Below are 18,870 nucleotides of genomic sequence, written 5' to 3'. Positions count from 1 at the left end.
ATCCCAGCACTTTCAGAGGCCAAGGCAGGCGGAACACTTGAGGTCAGGAGTTCGAAACCAGCCTGGCCAACGTGGTGAAACCCCATCTCCGCTAAAAATACAAAAAAAATTAGCCGGGCATGGTGGCACACACCTATAATCCCAGCTACTTAGGAGGCTAAAGCAGGAGAATTGCTTGAACCCAGGAGGTGGAGGTTGCAGTAAGCCAACATCATGCCACTGCACTCCAGCCTGGGCAACAGAGCAAGACTCCATCTCAAAAAAAAAAAAAACTGTTTATGGGCTGGGCACAGTGGCTAACACCTATAATCCCAATTCCAGCACTTTGGAAGGCTGAGGTGGGAGGATCACTTGAGGTCAAGACCAGCCTGGGCAACATAGCAAAACTCCATCTCTACCAAAACACAAACAAACAAAAAAACACCTTTTTGTGATAAATCACCATAAAGATGAAAAGGAAACATTGTCATAGAAATAGCCTGGACTAGCCAGGCACAGTGGCTCTTGCCTGGAATCCCAGCACTTTGGGAGGCCAAGGCAGGTGGATCACAAAGTCAGGAGTTCGAGACCAGCCTGGCCAACATGGTGAAACCCTGTCTCTACTAAAAATACAAAAAATTAGCTGGGCATGGTGGCAGGTGCACCTGTAATCCCAGCTACTTAGGAGGCTGAGGCAGGAGAATTGCTTGAACCTGGGAGGCAGAGGTTGCAGTGAGCCGAGGTCGTGCCATTGCACTCCAGCCTGGGCAACAAGAGCAAAACTCCATCTCAAAAAATTTTTTTAAATAAAATAAAATGAAGAAATAGCCTGGACTTTAGTCAGGTCCTGGCAGCACCTTCTGTAAGCTCTGTGATTTTGCATACCTCTCAGAGCCTGTTTCTGCATCTGTAAAATGATACTAATACTTCCTACCTCATATAGTTACAATAAGGCTTAAATGACAAGGCCTACAAACAGCCAGCACAGTGCCTGACAAGTGCCACCCACTCTACCAATGCCAGTGCCCTTCCTGCTTTAACACAGAGGGAAATGAAAATGAAGCTAGTGTGGTTTTGCCTATGGTTGCAAATCACATGAAATCTTAAAGTTGACTGTGATGTGTTGAAAGGGCACTTTATGAGGATGTTGACCCCTTATCTGCAGGAGATCAGGATGCTCCCTACCCTCAAGGGTGGGAAATGAGCATTTTCATCATCACAAGTGACATAACAGAAAAATGTTAAGAATATGTGAGATTCTAAACTCAGGATAAGAATTTAACTACTTTTAATAACAAGTTCCAACACTGTTGCCCGTATTTACCTAAAAGAAGTGTTTCCCATTTTTATAAAGAACTTTATTAGCATATATAAGAGTTCTTTATCTCAGAACTTTGGTGAACATTATGGTTTTAAAATATCTATAACTTTTGGCTGGATGTGGTGTCTCACACCTGTAATCCCAGGACTTTGGCAGGCTGAGGCAGGCAGATCACTTGAGGTCAGGAGTTCAAGACCAGCCTGGGTAACATGGCTGGTCATCTCTACTAAAATTACAAAAGCGAGCCAGGCATGGTGGCGGGTGCCTGTAATCCCAGCTACTCGGGAGGCTGAGGCGGAAAATTGCTGGAACCCAGGAGGCGGAGGTTGCAGTGAGCTGAGATGGAGCCATTGCACTCCAGCCTGGGCGACAGAGTGACACACGTCTCAGAAAAAAAAAAAAGAAAGAAAGAAAAAGAAAAAAAAATCTATAACTTTTAACAACCTACAGTATAGAATTTGAGATTTTTTTTGTTGGTGGTGGTGTTTTTTGTTTTCTTTACTGAATAGGATTTTATGGTATCTTATCATAAATTTTATTTATTTTTATTTACTTAGTCTTTATTTTTCTAACACTAGAGAACTCACCTGAGTTATAAAATTTTTTTGTTTGTTTTCTTTTGAGACAGAGTCTTGCTCTGTCACCCAGGCTGGAGTGCAGTGGCATGATCTCGGCTCACTGCAACCTCCACCTCCTGGGTCCAAGTCTTCTGCCTCAGCCTCCTGAGTAGCTGAGACTACAGGCGCGTGTCACCATGCTCAGCCAATGTTTTGTATTTTTAGTAAAGACAGAGTTTTACCGTATCAGCCAGGATGGTCTCGATCTCCTGACCTCACAATCTGCCCACCTCGGCCTCCTAAAGTGCTGGGATTACAGGCATGAGGCACGTGCCTGACCAGTTATCATAAATTTTAAAGTCCAGCAAGTTTGTTTTTTAATGCTCCAGTTTGGGCTGGGCGCAGTGGCTCACACCTGTAATTCAAGCACTTTGGGAGACTGAGGCAGGCGGATCATTTGAGGTCAGGTGTTCAAGACCAGCCTGGCCAACATGGTGAAACCCCATCTCTACTAAAAATACAAAAAATAGCTGGGTGTGGTGGCACACAACTGTAATCCCAGCTACTGAATAGGCTGAGGCAGGAGAATTGCTTAAACCTAAGAAACTGAGGTTGCAGTGAGGCAAGATCACACCACTACACTCCAGTCTGGATGAAAGAGTGAGAGCCCATCACAAAAAAAAAAAAAAAAAGCTTCAGTTTGGGCAAACTGGTAAAACCCCATCCATACCAAAAATACAAAATATTAGCCGGGCATGGTGGTGCACACCTGTGGTCCCAGCTACTTGGAAGGCTGAGGTGGGAGGATCACTTGAGCCTGGGAGGCAGAGGTTGCAGTGAGCTGAGATGGCACCCCTACGCTCCAGCCTGGGTGACAGACTGAGACCCTGTCTCAAAAAAAAAAAAAAAGAAAAAAAAAAGAATACTTCTCTTTCTTCCTCAAATAATAATTAACGGAAGTTGATATTTTTTATGTTCTATCCTTTGTTGGTGATTTTGCTGGATCTTTGTATGTTAGAGTTTAGGAGATCAGCCCTCAGATTATGTGTTTATTTTCAGCTGGCTTCTTCTGTAGTTAGGGCACACTTCTGGAGAGGAGTAGAGGTGCACTGGGTTTGGCCGTTTATTCAAAACCCTCATTTTCCCTCAGAGTAGGCATAGTTAAGAAACAATCATGGCCCGGCCGTGCTGTAATCCCAGCACTTTGGGAGGCCGAAGTGGGTGGATCACGAGGTCAGGAGATCGAGACCATCCTGGCTAACACGGTGAAACCCCATCTCTACAAAAAATACAAAAAATTAGCCGGGCGTGGTGGTGGGTGCCTGTAGTTCCAGCTACTGGGGAGGCTGAGGCCAGAGAATGGTGTGAACCCAGGAGGTGGAGCTTGCAGTGAGCCCGGATCACACCACTGCACTCCAGCCTGGGCGACAGAGCGAGACTCTGTCTCAAAAACAACAACAACAACAAAAACGACAAAAAAGAGACAATCACATCATTCTGCAGATAATTCCTGAACTCAGGCACTTGCATGTGTTATAAATGTGACAGAGGTTCAGCTTCTGCCCCCCAAAGCTCACAATTTGGTTAGCATTATAAAATTTTAAAAATTATAATTTCACTAAATAGATATTTGTTGAGGGCCTATTATATTCCCAGGGAGAAGCTAGACTCGAGGGACAGTGCAGTATATAAGATGTGGTCCTTCCCTTCAAAGGTTGCATTGTCCTAAGGATGACCAGACACGTAATCATGATGATGGTGTTAATAAGGACAATGAAGTAATGATGGCACAAATTATTATAATTACTTATGTGCCTGGCTCTGTGCAAAGATCAATGCTTTATGCCATTTCACATAACCTTATAAACCAATGACAATCAGCAACCCTGTTTCACAGATGTGGAAGCTGAAGCCTAGAATGACTGGGTAACTTGCCCAAGATCACAGTAAGTGGTGAGGCAATGACTCAGATGTGAGTTTTTGCAAATCCAGAAGCTGACAAATCAGCATTTTTTTTTTTAAGACAGAGTCATGCTCTGTCGCCCAGGCTGGAGTGCCGTGGCATGATCTCAGCTCACTGCAACCTCCGCCTCCTGGGTTCAAGCAATTCTCTGCCTCTGCCTCATCCTCTTGAGTAGCTGGGATTACAGGCGCCCACCACCACGCCCAACTAATTTTTTGTATTTTTTGTAGAGACAGGGTTTCACCATCTTGGCCAGGCTGGTCTTGAACTCCTGACCTCATGATCCACCTGCCTTGGCCTCCCCAAGTGCTGGGATTAGAGGCATAAGCCACCACGCCTGGCCTCAATCAGCATTTTATAATCCATCTTCAAAAAATTAGAATATAGGCCAAACACAGTGGCTCATCTCATGCCCATAATCCCAGCAATTTAGGAGGCCAAGGCAGGAGGATTGCTGAGGCAAGGAGTTTGAGACCAGCCTGGACAACATAATAAGACCATGCCTCTACCAAAAAAAAAAATTATTTTTTATTTTATTATTTTTAGAGACAGTTTTACTTTGCCACATGGGCTGCAGTGCAGTTGTACGGTCACAGCTCACTGCCACCTTGAATTCCTGGGCTCAAGGGATCCTCCCACCTCAGCCTCCCATGATGGGCACACACCATCACACCTGGCTAATTTTTAAATTTTTTGTAGAGATGGGGTCTCGCCATCATGCTCAGGCTGGTCTTGAACTCCTGGGCTCAAGTGTTCCTCCCATCTCAGCCTCCCAAAGTGCTGGGATTACAGGTGTGAGATATTGCATTGTGAGACCTACAAAATTTTTTAATTTGCAAGGTGTAGTGGTGCACACCTATAGTCCCAGCTACTCAGGAGGCTGAGGCACAAGGATCACTAGAACCTAGGAGTTCAAGGCTGCAGTGAGCCGTGATCAGTCCACTGCACTCCAACGTGGGCCACAGAATAAGATCCCATCTCTAAAAAAAGAAATAAGTAAATAATAAAACAAAAAAAATTTTTAAAGACTTAGAATACACAGTTATAAGTGCCTCAACAGGTGTAAGCAAGGTACAGTGTGATAAGCATAAGAGATGCCAAATAAAACCCCATGGGATTTCATTAAAAGAGACTTTCTTGCTCTTGGTGTCATTAGGGAAGTAGTAAGGACTTGGCCTTCACTGGGAGCAATAGTATTTAGACTTGCAGAAATGGTGTGCCAGGGCACTGCAGGTTGTCAGGAAGGCCTGTTCATCATCTACATTTGAAATCCTCATCCTTTGAGGCCCAGCTCACCCAGTCAGGGACCTCAACTTCCCCTGTGTACCCACAACGATGCTCTAATCCTTCCCCAGCACCTTTCATGTGTCCATCTCAGCTACTCGTGTACTTGTGATCCATGTGCCCATCCCTTACTCTGCTTCCCCTGTGGTACTGGATTGCAACACATGGACGGCACTTTGAGTCTCTTAGAGGTTTTCTCATAATTGCAAACTCAGCTGAGAGCCTTAGCCCCCTATCTGCAATATCAGTCCTCAGAGCCATATTTGTCCACAGATATCACTAGACTGTGAGCATCTTGTTTGTAGAAGTGATGTTCCTGGAGTCTAGTACCAGGCACATCATTTGTGTTCTCTGAATGCTTATGGAGGGAATCTACCCAGCAAAACAGCTAACACTTGTGTGGTATATTCTAATTTACAAAGTACTTTGACATTCATGCTAAGAAGCACCAGGACATAGTAGCAAAACTGTGGAATGTCAAAGACCTTGAGCCATATTCTGGCTCTGGCAGGCTTTCTGACATTGAACAACTTACCTAACCCCACTGAGCCTCAATTTCTCATCTACACGATGGCAGAATTGTTAATAATGTTAACTATTATTATAATATTATTAATGTGCCCAGTAGCATTGTTCAAAGGATATAATAACAGGTGTTCAAGAAGTGGTATCTGTTATTATTACAGTATCTAATTTGAGCCAGATGATCCTATAAAGAGTTAGGAATTAGGGGCAGGCACAGTGGCTCATGCCTGTCTGTAATCCCGGCATTTTGGGAGGCCGAGGCGGGTAGATGACTTGAGGTCAGGAGTTTGAGACCAGCCTGGCCAACATGGTGAAACCCTGTCTCTATTAAAAATACAAAAATTAGCTGGGTGTGGTGGCTCACACCTGTAATCCCAACTACTTGGGAGGCTGAGGCAGGAGAATTGCTTGAACCCGGGAGGTGGAGGTTGCAGTGAGCCAAGATTGCACCACTGCACTCCAACCTGGGCAACAGGATAAGATTCCGCCTCAAAAAAAAAAAAAAAGGAATTAAGGCTCTCAAAAAATAATGTTTAAAATCTATTCAGACTAAATTAAGTTAACTTCTATGCTAATTTGAGATTTTCATTTTCTCCCCACGCCCTCAAATGACTACTCCCCTACCATGAGTCAGTGATTCTTGCTAATGACAAACAAAAATTCCCTCTCCTACTTTAGAGGTAGAGCAGAAAGACAGTTCTGTCTACTGAGTGGCATGAGGAGAACTTGTGTTACATATATCCCTGGCATAACTTGAACTCTGCGAAATTCAGTGTTGCCTCCACCTCTAAATGCCTGAACCTTTTGTCCTGACCAGATAGTGTTTGTGTTATGGTGTTGGGGGGAGGGGACGTATAGGGTGTGTGATGTGCATCGTGTATGTGGTGTGAGATATACGTGATGTGTGTGTGATGTGAAGTGTGAGGTGTATGTGATGTATGTATATGTGCGTGATGTGTATGTATGTGTATTATGTGTGTGTTTGTGTGGTGTGTATGCATGTGTGTGGTGTGTGTATTGTGTCTTGCATGAAGGTTGTATATGCATGTGTGTATGTGTGTGTGTGGTATGAAGGGTATGTGATGTGTGTATTGTATATGGTATAGTGTGTGGCATGTAGTGTGGGGGTATGTATGCATGTGTGTGCATGTATGTGTATTGTGTGTAGTGTGTGCATATATGTGGTATGTACGCGTGTGTGTAGCGTGTGTATTGTATATTGCATGTGTTGTGTGTATGTATGTGTGTGTGTATATGTAGGGGTGTGTGTGGTGTGAGGTATATGGTATGTGTGTATTGTGTATGGTATTGTGTTTGGCATGTAGTGTGTGTGTGCTTTGTATGCATGTGTGGATGTGTATGCATGGTATATGGTGTGATTGTGTATATTGTGTATGTGTGATGTGTGTGTGATGTGTGTGTATTGTGTGTTTGTGTGTGGTGTGTATGCATTGTGTGTAGGTATATGTATTGCGTATGTGGTGGGGTGTGTGTACATTGTATGTATGTGTGTGATATGTGGGGTGATGTGTGTGTATATTTTGTTTATATGTGTGTGTGGTGTACATGCATTATGTGTAGATGTGTGTATTGTATGTGTGTGTGGTATGTGGGTGTATATACATTGTATGTGTGTGTATTGTGTATGTGTGGGAGTGTGTATATGTGTGGTATGAGGTGTATGTGGTATGTGTGTATTGCATATGTGTGGTGTGTATGTGCATGGTGTGTATGCATGTGGGGGGGATGTGCATTGTGTAGTATATATACGGTGTGTATGATGTGTATATGTGTGGTATGTAGTGTTGTGTGTGTATATTGTGTGTGATATGAGGTATGTATGTGTGGTGTGTGTACATTGTGTATGCATGTGGGGGGGGTATGTATTGTGTATTATACATGTGGTATGTATGCATGTGTGTATGTATATGTGTGGTATATAGTGTAATGTGTGTGTGTTCTGTATGTGTAGTGTGTGTGTATTATGTGTATATGTGTGTGGTATGTGTGCATTATGTGTAGGTGTGTGTATTGTGTATGTGTGTGGTGTGTGAGGTAGGTATTGGGATGTGTATGTGTAGTATGAGGTGTACATGGTGTGTGCGTATCATATGTGGTATGTATGTGTGTGTGTGGCATGTGATGTGTAAGTGGCATGAGGTGTGTGGGGTGTTATTAGGCTTGGAATGGCACTGGGAACGTGATATGTGTGGAGCCCTTCTGCAAAGGCACCATGTAAGGTTCAAGCATTCCCAAATGCACTAGCAAACCCCAGCCTGACATAAACATACACAACCTCCTGTTGAAATCACACGCTGTGCCTCAACACAATGATATTTAACACTCTTTATCTTCAGTCCAAGCTACAAAGTCCTTGGACAGCTTCCTGAAACTGATGTGTATATTGATATAGACGCATATGAGGAGGTAGGACCTTTTTCTATCACTTAAAAAGGTTGTAAGCATGTGATGTGCTTGGCTAAGTACTGTTTTTACTCAGGACAAAAAGTAGGAGTAAGGTGGGAGGTATAGTGGTCAAAGTGAAAAATCTGAGCTTTGATCTACTATATGGATTCAATTTTATAATTTATACTATGCATTAATTACTCAATTTCCAATATTTATTTTTCCTCATTTTTAATGGGGATAAATATATATTGTTGAAATTAAAGTATACATTTATACAGTATTCAAACTGAAAGGATGGTTTGTGTGTGCATGGTTTTTTTCTGATGAATGTATACCAATGGTAAAATAATTTTAACCATGTAAAATGTAGATGGTGAGACTGTGGAATTCTCCCACTTCATTTTAATGGTTAAAATTATGGCTTCAGATTTTCTTGATTTTGAACGTTCTTTTCTTCTGTGGAATCTCGAAGATTTTTACAAAATCTTTTAAAACTAGTTTTGTCTGTCTTGTCTTATGCTTGGGAAGAAAGACTCACTCTAAGGTATTAGGAAATGAGGAAATAAAATTCACTCTAAGGTAAAGGTGTTAGAATTGCTATATTTTTCCTCGATCCAAAGAATTATATGCAGGATTACTTGTTTCCAGCCTGCCTCCCAGAGTTCCACCAGGGTTCTTGATAAAATATTCACTCAATTTCACTTGTATCCATTTAAGCTCCTTCCTGCTTCTGCGACTCAAACCAGTGTAAACCTCTGTTCACTTTATTTACCTGCCTCTCACAGTCTGGGCAGCAGCCTTCCATCTCCTGTCCATTTTCTTTTCTGTTTTTGGGTATTTTTCAGTTTCTTCTTTGTGTTTAATGGTAAAAATAAAACAAAGACAACTTTTAAAACAAATGGAAAGATGTGCATGTTTAAAAGGTCTCTGTCAGTTCTCTTCTATTCAGAGCATGAGTAGATAAGAGTAACTTTTCTTATCTTTTTTTTTTTTTTTTTTTTTTTGTCTGTGTGTGCTAGAGTGACATCATTTTAGCTAAGCCCTGAAAAGGGGACCTTAGCAACTTCTGCATTCATTTTCTATTTGGGGTGGGGAGGCTATGCAGTTTTGATTCTGAAATATTTCCATTTGTTAAATTCAGCAATATTTTACTCTTTAGGTGAAAGAAATTCCTGGAATAAAAATATTTCAAATAAATGCACCAATTTACTATGCAAATAGCGACTTGTATAGCAATGCATTAAAACGAAAGGTGAGTCATGAGAAATTGATTATTTCTGAGGATGGGATTTGTGGGTTGACAGGGATATGAGGATCACTAGTATACCCTTGTATATACTATTTCATTCTCGCTTTGTTTCTCTCTCTTATTGTAAAATATACATAACATAAAATATACTATTTTAAGCATTTTCAAAATATACAGTCCAGTGGGTGGCATTAAGTACATAAACATTGTGCAGCCATCACCATTGTTCATTCTCTCTTATTGTGTATATATATATATTACTTTTCAAACAAAATTTTAAGAAAAAATGAGAAAATAATTTTAGGTTTCTTACTCTTGGGATCATGTAGATTCCTTTGGTCACGTTTAGAACTCAACCCTACACCACCCTGTATATAGGAAAAGCTCCCTGTCAACCCACAGAGTCTCTTAAATATAACAACCTGACAGATCTGAGCTTGATAAAGACTACTCTAAAAATTGTCTTTAATATTTTAGCTTCTGGTTGTCTTAAATAAAGATTGAGAATAAGAAAGACTACTAATGTAAGGGAGTAACCAGTTCAGGGCCTCTGAGGGAAAGGCAGTGCAAGGGTTGGGGTGATAGAATCTGACACAGAAAGCAGTTAAATGGGGAGATTTGAAGGGGAGTGGCATCGAGGTGGGTCCCTGAGAGCCATGAAGTGATTTTGCATATGTTGCTCTTCTGTAAAGACTGGAGTGAACCCAGCAGTCATCATGGGAGCAAGGAGAAAGGCCATGCGGAAGTACGCTAAGGAAGTCGGAAATGCAAATATGGCCAACGCAACTGTTCTCAAAGCGGTGAGTGGTCTTTTCATTGAAATGTTACCTTCTGTCTTGTTCTGCAATGTCCTCCATCTTTACTCATGACTGAAGTTTAAACACAGCACAAAGTTACTAAAAGAGGAAAGTTTGGAAACCACCTTAGTATGCTCTGTATTTTACAAGCACCTGATAAGGTCAGTTATGAGGCTGTTTCTGAAAAAAGTAAGGAAAACATCATTTTAAAAAATAAAAATTACACAATACCTTAACAGATTTTACCATTAGCACTTTGTCGTAGATTTATTCAGCTGATAGTTTAAAAAGCTCAAAGGTGGCTTTTGCTGTTCAGGCATGCTAATGTGTGACCCATCATACTAAAGTTAATGGAACTATTTTAGAAGTTAGCAGAAAATGGATAGGATAACTGAGGAGAGTGGATTTTGTTGGACAAGAAAAAAAAGGAGGAGAAGGAGAAAGAGAAAAGTTGACTTAAAATGGAATGTTATACATACATCCTTTTTTTGTTCAGTTACAAGGCTAGAATATGACAAATATTTTACAAGGGGTCTGGTAGAGTCAGTAGCTTAAGAATACAAGGGCAGATTTTCCATTATAAATCTTTCTCACAACCAGAAATGTGAGTTGTTCATAAAATTCTGATTTGGTTTAATTTTGACACAGGATGCAGAAGTAGATGGAGAAGATGCTACCAAGCCTGAAGAAGAGGATGGTGAAGTAAAATATCCCCCAATAGTGATCAAAAGCACATTTCCTGAGGAAATGCAAAGATTTATGCCCCCAGGGGATAACGTCCACACTGTCATTTTGGATTTCACTCAAGTCAATTTTATTGATTCTGTTGGAGTGAAAACTCTGGCAGGGGTAAGCATCCTCTTGAATGAGTCATTTAACACCTCTATGCCTGGTGTCGTACTATCAGCAAAATCAGGGAGGTGGGCTAGGCTCTCTTTTCAACAAAAGATCTATCCCCTTTTGATTATGGAAAATTTCAAAAATATATAGAAGTAAAGATTTTAGTATATTGAACCCCCGTGAACTATCACTCAGCTTCAACAATGATCAATTTATGGTCAATCTGGTTTCCTTTATAGCTGACATTCACTTTCTCTTGTTTTATTTTGAAACACATCCCAGTCATAACATCATCTGTAAATATTTTAATGTGTATTGCTACAAGAAGATTCATTTTAGAAAACATTACTGTAATATGCTAGGCTACTCAGGAGGCTGAAGCAGGAGGATTGCTGAGCTCAGGAGTTCAAGACCAGCATGAGTAAACTAGTGAGATGCTGTCTCTAAAAAAAAATTGCTCTTTATTTTAAAATTATAATATCCTTTAAGTTAATGTAATAGTTTTATTATATTTAAGTAAAATTTAACAGTATTTTTGCTACCCCTAATTATCACCGTCCACATAAAAAGTAAAAGAAATACAAAATTATTTTTAACTGATTAGCTCAAAAATACATCATTATTGAAGCAAAGTAACTCAAGTGAATGAATTAGAGTGTCTTCTATCACTAAAAAACATTGGTAAAAAGATACTTTCATCTGGCACAGAGTAAAGAGAAACTAAATTTTATTTCAACATTATTACAGATTGTAAAAGAATATGGAGATGTCGGTATATATGTATACTTAGCAGGATGCAGTGGTGAGTATACCTCTAAGATGGGGTGAAGCTTAATATTTTAGTTTTGTTTCTCTTATTTAAATAATTGCACTTGGAAATGTCCTTAATTTTAGTTATTTTACCAAAATGAAAATTATTCTTCTGAAAAATCACTCTAAAGCCAGCTTTGAAATTAGCCACATGGAGGCATTCATATTACAAGTTACTTGTGACAACCCTCCTGAACTGGAGTTGGAGGAAAGAAGCCAATAAGCCATCATTTATTATAATATTAATGGCTGCTATAAATATAGTAATTATAATATATACATTACCACAGTAGCAATTATCTAATGGCTGCCATAAACAGTTACATATAATCATTCAGGTTGCTTGTTTCTCTATCCAGTCATTTGGCAATACTTTGCCTGCTATTTTTGTTTTATATTATATTTTGGTTAAAACAATGCTTGAGGCCGGGTGTTGTGGCTCACACCTGTAATCCCAGCACTTTGGAAGGCCAAGGCAGGTGGATTGCCTGAGCCTAGGAGTTCAAGACCAGCCTGGGCAACATGGCAAAACCTCATCTGTACTAAAAATACAAAAATTAGCCAGATGTGGTGGCGCATGCCTGTAATCCCAGCTACTCGGGAGGCTGAGGTGGGAGGATGTCTTGAATCTGGAGGCAGAAGTTGCAGTGAGCCAGCATCACGCCACTACACTCCAGCCTGGGCAACAGAATGAGACTTTGTTTCCCAAAAAAAAAGAAAGAAAATGATCTTTTAAAAAAGGAGCCAGGCGTGGTGGCTCACACCTGTATTCCTAGCACTTTGGGAGGCTGAGGCAGGCGGATCACCAGAGGTCAGAAGATCAAGACCATCTTGGCTAACATGGTGAAACCCAGTCTCTACTAAAAATACAAAAAATTAGCCCGGCTTGGTGGCACATGCCTTTAGTCCCAGCTACTCGGAAGGGTGAGGCAGGAGAATCGCTTGAACCCAGGAGGCAGAGGTTGCAGTGAGCCGAGATTGCACCACTGCTCTCCAGCCTGGGTGACAGAGTAAGACTCTGTCTCAAAAAAAAAAAAAGTAAAAAAAAAAGTAAAACAGTGCCTGAGGCTGGGTGTGCGGCTCATGCCTATAATCCCAACACTTTGGGAGGCCAAGGTAGGAGGATCGCTTGAGTCTAAGAGTTCAAGACCAGCCTAAACAACATAGTGAGATCCCATCTTTATTTAAAAGAAAAAAAAATTAATAATTAAAAAAAGTGCTTGAAAATGAAATCTGCATGAAGATGCCACTTCTCACCTGTAAGATTGCCAAAAATCAAAAATAAATGACAACATGCTCCATAGGCATATGGTGGGAAAACAGGCTCTCTCAGACATTACTGACGGGAGCACAAAATGCAACAGCCACTGTGGAGGGCAGACTAACATTAGCTTTCAAAATTATAAGTGCATTTACCTTTCAACACAGAAAATCCAGCAATATGCTGCATATGTTCAAAATGACACTTGTATGTCATTGATCATCACAGCATTGTTATAAAACAAAAAACTCAAGTGCCAAACAAAGGGGACTAGTTAAATAAACTAGGAACATCTGTAGAATAGAATATGACGTAGTGGTAAAAAATTAAGCAAAAAGGGTTCAGAATTATCTATATATATTATATATAGATAACATAAATATATATATTTCCCACTTTTCTTATCCCCAAAACAGCATTTTATATATATATGTATATATATTTATATATATGTGTGTGTATATATATATTTATATATGTGTATATATATGTGTGTGTGTGTGTGTGTGTGTGTGTGTGTATATGTATTTCCCACTTTTCTTATCCCCAAATATATAAAATGTGCTGTTTTGGGGATAAGAAAAGTGGAATAAGAATACATACTTATATTTATTTATATTTACATAGAGAAATCCTGGAAGAACACACAAGAAAATAGTTTCCTGGAATTGAGGGTATGATGGGTGGAGACAGGATTTGGAGTGAAACTTTTACTATAGCATTTTAATATTTAAACTGTATGTGCTTGAACGCAGGAGGTGGAGGTTGCAGTGAGCTGAGATCACACTACTACTCTCCAGCCTGGGTGACAGAGTGAGACTCTGTCTCAAAAAAAAAAAATGAAACAAAAAACAATAACAAAAAAAAACACTATATGGAACTTTTACTATTTTTTAATTGTTGAAGACTGATACCCAGAATGTGGACTAATTTTCTTTTCTTCTTTTAATAGCACAAGTTGTGAATGACCTCACTCGGAACAGATTTTTTGAAAATCCTGCCCTATGGGAGCTGCTGTTCCACAGCATTCATGATGCAGTTTTAGGCAGCCAACTTAGAGAGGCACTTGCTGAACAGGAAGCCTCGGCTCCCCCTTCCCAGGAGGACTTGGAGCCCAATGCCACTCCTGCCACTCCTGAGGCATAGATGAGGACCTCACCCTAGGATGGGGTTATAAGCCTCTCATGAAGTTCATAATTCACACGTTTTAAATACTAGACACTAGATTTTTTTTTCTAAGTGTGAATACTAGTAGTCGAGGCTGGATTTGGAGGGTGAATGACGCCTAGCAAGATATATTGTACTTGAGTTTTTTTAATTGAATATTTCAAAGATAAATTGGCCTGTTGCCTGCATTTATTATGGAGAGACATTTCTGCTACATTCTAGTATTATCTTTGTAAGCTAAGCACTGAAAAATTTATTTCAATCAAGTATTTTACCTACGAATAAGATATTAAGTAGTGGTTCTTTGTTTTTGTACTTGTTGGTCTACAGATAAGTAGTGGTTCTTTGTTTTTGTACTTGTTGGTCTACAGACTGTCTATAATCAGTTATCTAACAGAAGACAGGAACTGCAATTTTCTAGAAGTTCTTGTTTTAAAATAACCTTTTATTTATTATAGAAGCAATATAAATGCATTGAGGACATTTTAAAAAAATAGACAAGCAAAAATAAGATAAAACATATTTCCACCACTCAGAGATTACCACTGTTAATATCCTTCCAGATCTTTTTCCATACATATACATTTACATTTTTAACCAAAGTAAGACCACATCTATAGTGTTTTATAACTGATTTTTCTTTAATCAACAATCTCTACTTTCTCATTCCAGCACATTTTTGACCTTAGCCCATATTTAAATTTCCCCAATTGTCCCCAGATTTGCAGTTGGTTTGTGCAAACTGATATTCATTCTATGACCTTACATTGCAACTGGTCATGACCTTTAAAGTCCCTTACATCTATTTTAATCTAGCACAGTTCCTTTTTTATGACATTGACTTGTTAAAGAGACTGGGGCAGCAGTCCTGTAGAATCCTGTCTTGTGAATTTGCCTAGCTTCTTTTTCATGGTGTTGTTTAACTTGTTTTTATATTGCCTGTACTACCTGCAATCTGGAAGTTATATCTAAAGCCTTTATAGGTTCAAGTTAAAACATTTTGTGCTAGATTATATCATAGGTAAGATACATGCTTCATATCGCATCACTTCAGAAAACATGTAATATCTAGTTGATCTACCATTAACTAATCTAGTGATCTAAGTTTGATTACTGGATCAGCATGACAGTCTGATCCTCCAGTTAGATTTTTCCCCTTTGTGACTACAGACTTATCTGTGTGGTATTCCTTTGGCATTGAATGAATTACCATTTACCCAGGAGTTTTAACATTAGGTGGTAATTCTTGCCTAAATCATTAACTTTGTTAAAGTTTGTGAGTTGGTTGTCTAGTTCTTTCATTTCTTCTGCGTTGTTAGTTGGTTGTTCTATGTGAACTAAGCTTTCCCTTCTCCACTTGAGCTATTTGGTCATTCTTACCTACAGTTGTACTAGAAGGGCAGGTTGAATGCTTTATTATTTTCATTTAATTATGAACTTCAAATTAAATAACTGGTTTATTAGATGGTGACAAATTAGTGGTTTTTTTTTTTTTAGATTTCTCTTTTCTGGTGTGATGGTGGTCTTGTGAATTTTTACAGTTTTAATGGGTTTCAATCCATTATGTTCTTTTCAATGCTCAAATTGTCACAACTGTGGCCAGTATAAGTCCTTAGAAGCTTTGCTATTGTTGCTAATCATGAAGTAGCATTAAAGACCATGTTTTTAAGACAACTAACCCCCAGATATAACTTAAATCTTCCTTAGAAGTTCATAACAGCTATCAGTTCATTATACATCAAACTCAATGTTCAGCCTAGGAGTAAGCATAATGCTCATCTTAGTCATTCCACAGAAACATGGAATGTCAAAGGTTGGAGGAGGATACCTTTAAACCAGTTCGTCACTTTCAGTTGTTTATAATTACCAGCTCACTACAAATCAAAGCACAGGCATTAGCCAACCTGTCTAAAGCCTCCTCTGCTAAGAATTCCTGCTGATAGTGAGTTTGTCTTTTCTTTAATATGTTGTCTTATTGACATCTTGTTATAGCTTTCATGAATAAGATACTGCCAGGAGAAAGTAGTCAGATCCCAGTAGAATTGTTAGCATGGCCTACTTGCAACCAAAGCCTGTGGTATGTGTTCATGCTAACTCCTATCAGGTTTCTCACTGTCTTTACTAATTTAATTCAAAATAAACTCCTCCTTTTAATCAAAACTTTAACTAATTCTAGAGTGAAATTTAGATTGGCTTAGTTATTTTCTTTGCAATCATCACATGAGATCATATACATCTGCATTCTGATACGGACTGCCTTCTGAAAGAGCATGTAGTTGTAGAACCTCAGCTTACACTAGAAACTTTTGTAAAAGAGCTAATATCATTTCAGCCACTTAAGTAGAATTTAAGAATTTTAAACTATGTTATAAAATACTTCGGCCAGGCGCGGTGGCTCACACCTGTAATCCCAGTACTTTGGGAGGCCAAGGCAGGCAGATCACAAGGTCAGGAATTTGAGACCAGCCTGGCCATCATGGTGAAACCCTGTCTCTATTTAAAAATACAAAAGTGAGCTGGGCATGGTGGCGTGCACCTGTAGTCCCAGCTACTCGGGAGGCTGAGGCAGGAGAATGGAATGAACCTGGGAGGCGGAGGTTGCAGTGAGCCGAGACCACGCCTCCAGCCTGGGTGTCAGAGCAAGACTCCGTCTCAAAAAAAAAAAAAAAATTAATTAATTGCACATTCTTTAGCACCAGCCTTCCACTTAGCAGATACTGTGGTTGATAGATTAAAAGTAGTGTACAGGCCGGGCGCAGTGGCTCACGCCTGTAATCCAGTACTTTGGGAGGCCGAGGCAGGCAGATCACGAGGTCAGGAGATCGAGATCATCCTGGCTAACACGGTGAAACCCCGTCTCTACTAAAAATACAAAAAAATTAGCCGGGCGTGGTGGCGGCCGCCTGTAGTCCCAGCTACTCGGGAGGCTGAGGCAGGAGAATGGCGTGAACCCGGGAGGCGGAGCTTGCAGTGAGCAGAGATCGCGCCACAGCACTCCAGCCTGGGGGACAGAGCGAGACTCCGTCTCAAAAAAAAAAAAAAAACAGTAGTGTACAAAAAAAGGTATTTGCCTGTTATACATTTGTATTTAACTTTTCTGTTGAACTTTTAAACTGTTTTGAATAGAATTGTTATGTATATTAAAAGCACAAGTCTTAAGGTGGGAAAATATATTTTTATCACTTAGCATCTGAGAACAAGTGCATTTCAAAATACGTTTCATCCATATGTAAATATGTCAGAATGTTTTACTCAGAATTATTTCATACAGCAAAAATTTCCTGACCTTTTTTGTCTTACAGTCTTGTCTCTGCCTTTCAAGGAAATAATATATAAGCCCACCTGTTCTTTCTGGGCCTTAATAGCTCCTACTGTATCTTCTATGTTTTTCCACCCTGATTCAAATTCAGGTTCATATTGTCCTATCAAAATGGGCATAATCTACATAATCTAAGCACTAGCCTTATTTTATGGCAATATATGGGAAAGCACTATTTTGAAGAAGGTCCCATAAAGAAAAGTCCTTTGACCTTCTGAAATCCTGTGCAGTATGACAGTGGTTGATCTATGTCTCATGAATCGATGGAATATGTTGGAAAACATTTGTGAACCAGGGCCCAGGAAACTCCAATCTATGTCTTAGACACTGATTCTGTATTAGTATATGACAGCTGATAATGGGATCCCAATTGCCAATCTCATCTGCAGTGGAACCCCAAGAAACTGTTAAGGGTATGGATCCTCTTCAAGCCCTGGAATAGCTCATTTTGTAGTTGCAGGAAACATCTAAAACATCCACTCTGTATGGTTTGATCCTGTGTCCTTACCTGTTTAGCAGAGAAAGACAGTACCACCCTCTGAGTGTACACTTTGAGAAAATGAGTCTGCTCTCTTGTGTGGATGAAGAAAAGAGAGGGTAGCAAACCTAGTGAATCTGTCCTGGGGTGGGTGGGTATGTTTTTTTTGTGTGTGTTGGGGGGTGGGGATGTGCCCTTGTGTGGGGATGAGGGAGGGAAGAGTAAGTGGTGGGGAAGGCTGTATTATGTCTGCCCCTTTAAAGATAGTAAATCAATTTAAATTCTAAAATGAAACAGAACTTCCTTGGTGTGAGCTTGTATGCTTTACTGAGTGCAAAAAATGCTATTGGTCCTTTTTAGTGCACCTTACCTTTCAGGAGTGCCTTTAGGATTCAAGATGTTTAGATTCTTACTGTTTTGAATGCTCATAAAAGTTTGAGAATTGTAAAAGTATTACCGAATTCTTCAAGCATACAGCTAACCAAAATGCATGCAATGGTTTTGAAACTCCCCCAATCCCAACAACACAATGGTAAAAGTTAGCACCACACCAGGTAACGTGCCTGCTTAGTGACTTAGATTTTATCAAGTTTGAGCATCTTAAAACTCCACCTGGCCTTTGAGAAAGGCATACCAGGCTTTTCATTGTACTGGTGTATTGCATTTCACTTTACGTAACAGATAAACCTCAGAAGCATCATGAAAATTGAGTTTTTTAATAAACCTAATCACATTTTTAACACTAAGAAGTTTTTAAACAGGATTCTACAGTATATTTTTCTAAAGTCATAAATCCTTTGTATTCTAACTTATCAGCACCCTGACACGTGTGTATATATATATATATATATGTGCATCTACACACATGTATATAGACACATCTATTTTAGGTGGAGGAAGTTACTGGTAAA

General features: G+C 39.7%; 1 protein-coding gene across 1 annotated transcript in view; it reads left to right on the top strand.

Annotated features, from left to right (window-relative positions):
- Positions 1–14,425, top strand: part of SLC26A5 (solute carrier family 26 member 5) — a 47,422-nt gene extending 32,997 nt beyond the window's left edge. Inside the window, exons 13-18 of the mRNA XM_024250169.2 lie at positions 7,987–8,056; positions 9,198–9,290; positions 9,980–10,086; positions 10,726–10,933; positions 11,672–11,726; positions 13,948–14,425. Of these exons, the coding sequence (XP_024105937.1) occupies positions 7,987–8,056; positions 9,198–9,290; positions 9,980–10,086; positions 10,726–10,933; positions 11,672–11,726; positions 13,948–14,141 (727 nt within the window). The 3' untranslated portion in view covers positions 14,142–14,425. The remainder of the gene's footprint in view (positions 1–7,986; positions 8,057–9,197; positions 9,291–9,979; positions 10,087–10,725; positions 10,934–11,671; positions 11,727–13,947) is intronic.
- Positions 14,426–18,870: the final 4,445 nt, after the last annotated feature.

Source organism: Pongo abelii, chromosome 6, assembly GCF_028885655.2.
Source record: "Pongo abelii isolate AG06213 chromosome 6, NHGRI_mPonAbe1-v2.0_pri, whole genome shotgun sequence".
NCBI lineage: Eukaryota > Metazoa > Chordata > Mammalia > Primates > Hominidae > Pongo > Pongo abelii.
This window is presented reverse-complemented; position numbering and strand designations above follow the sequence as displayed.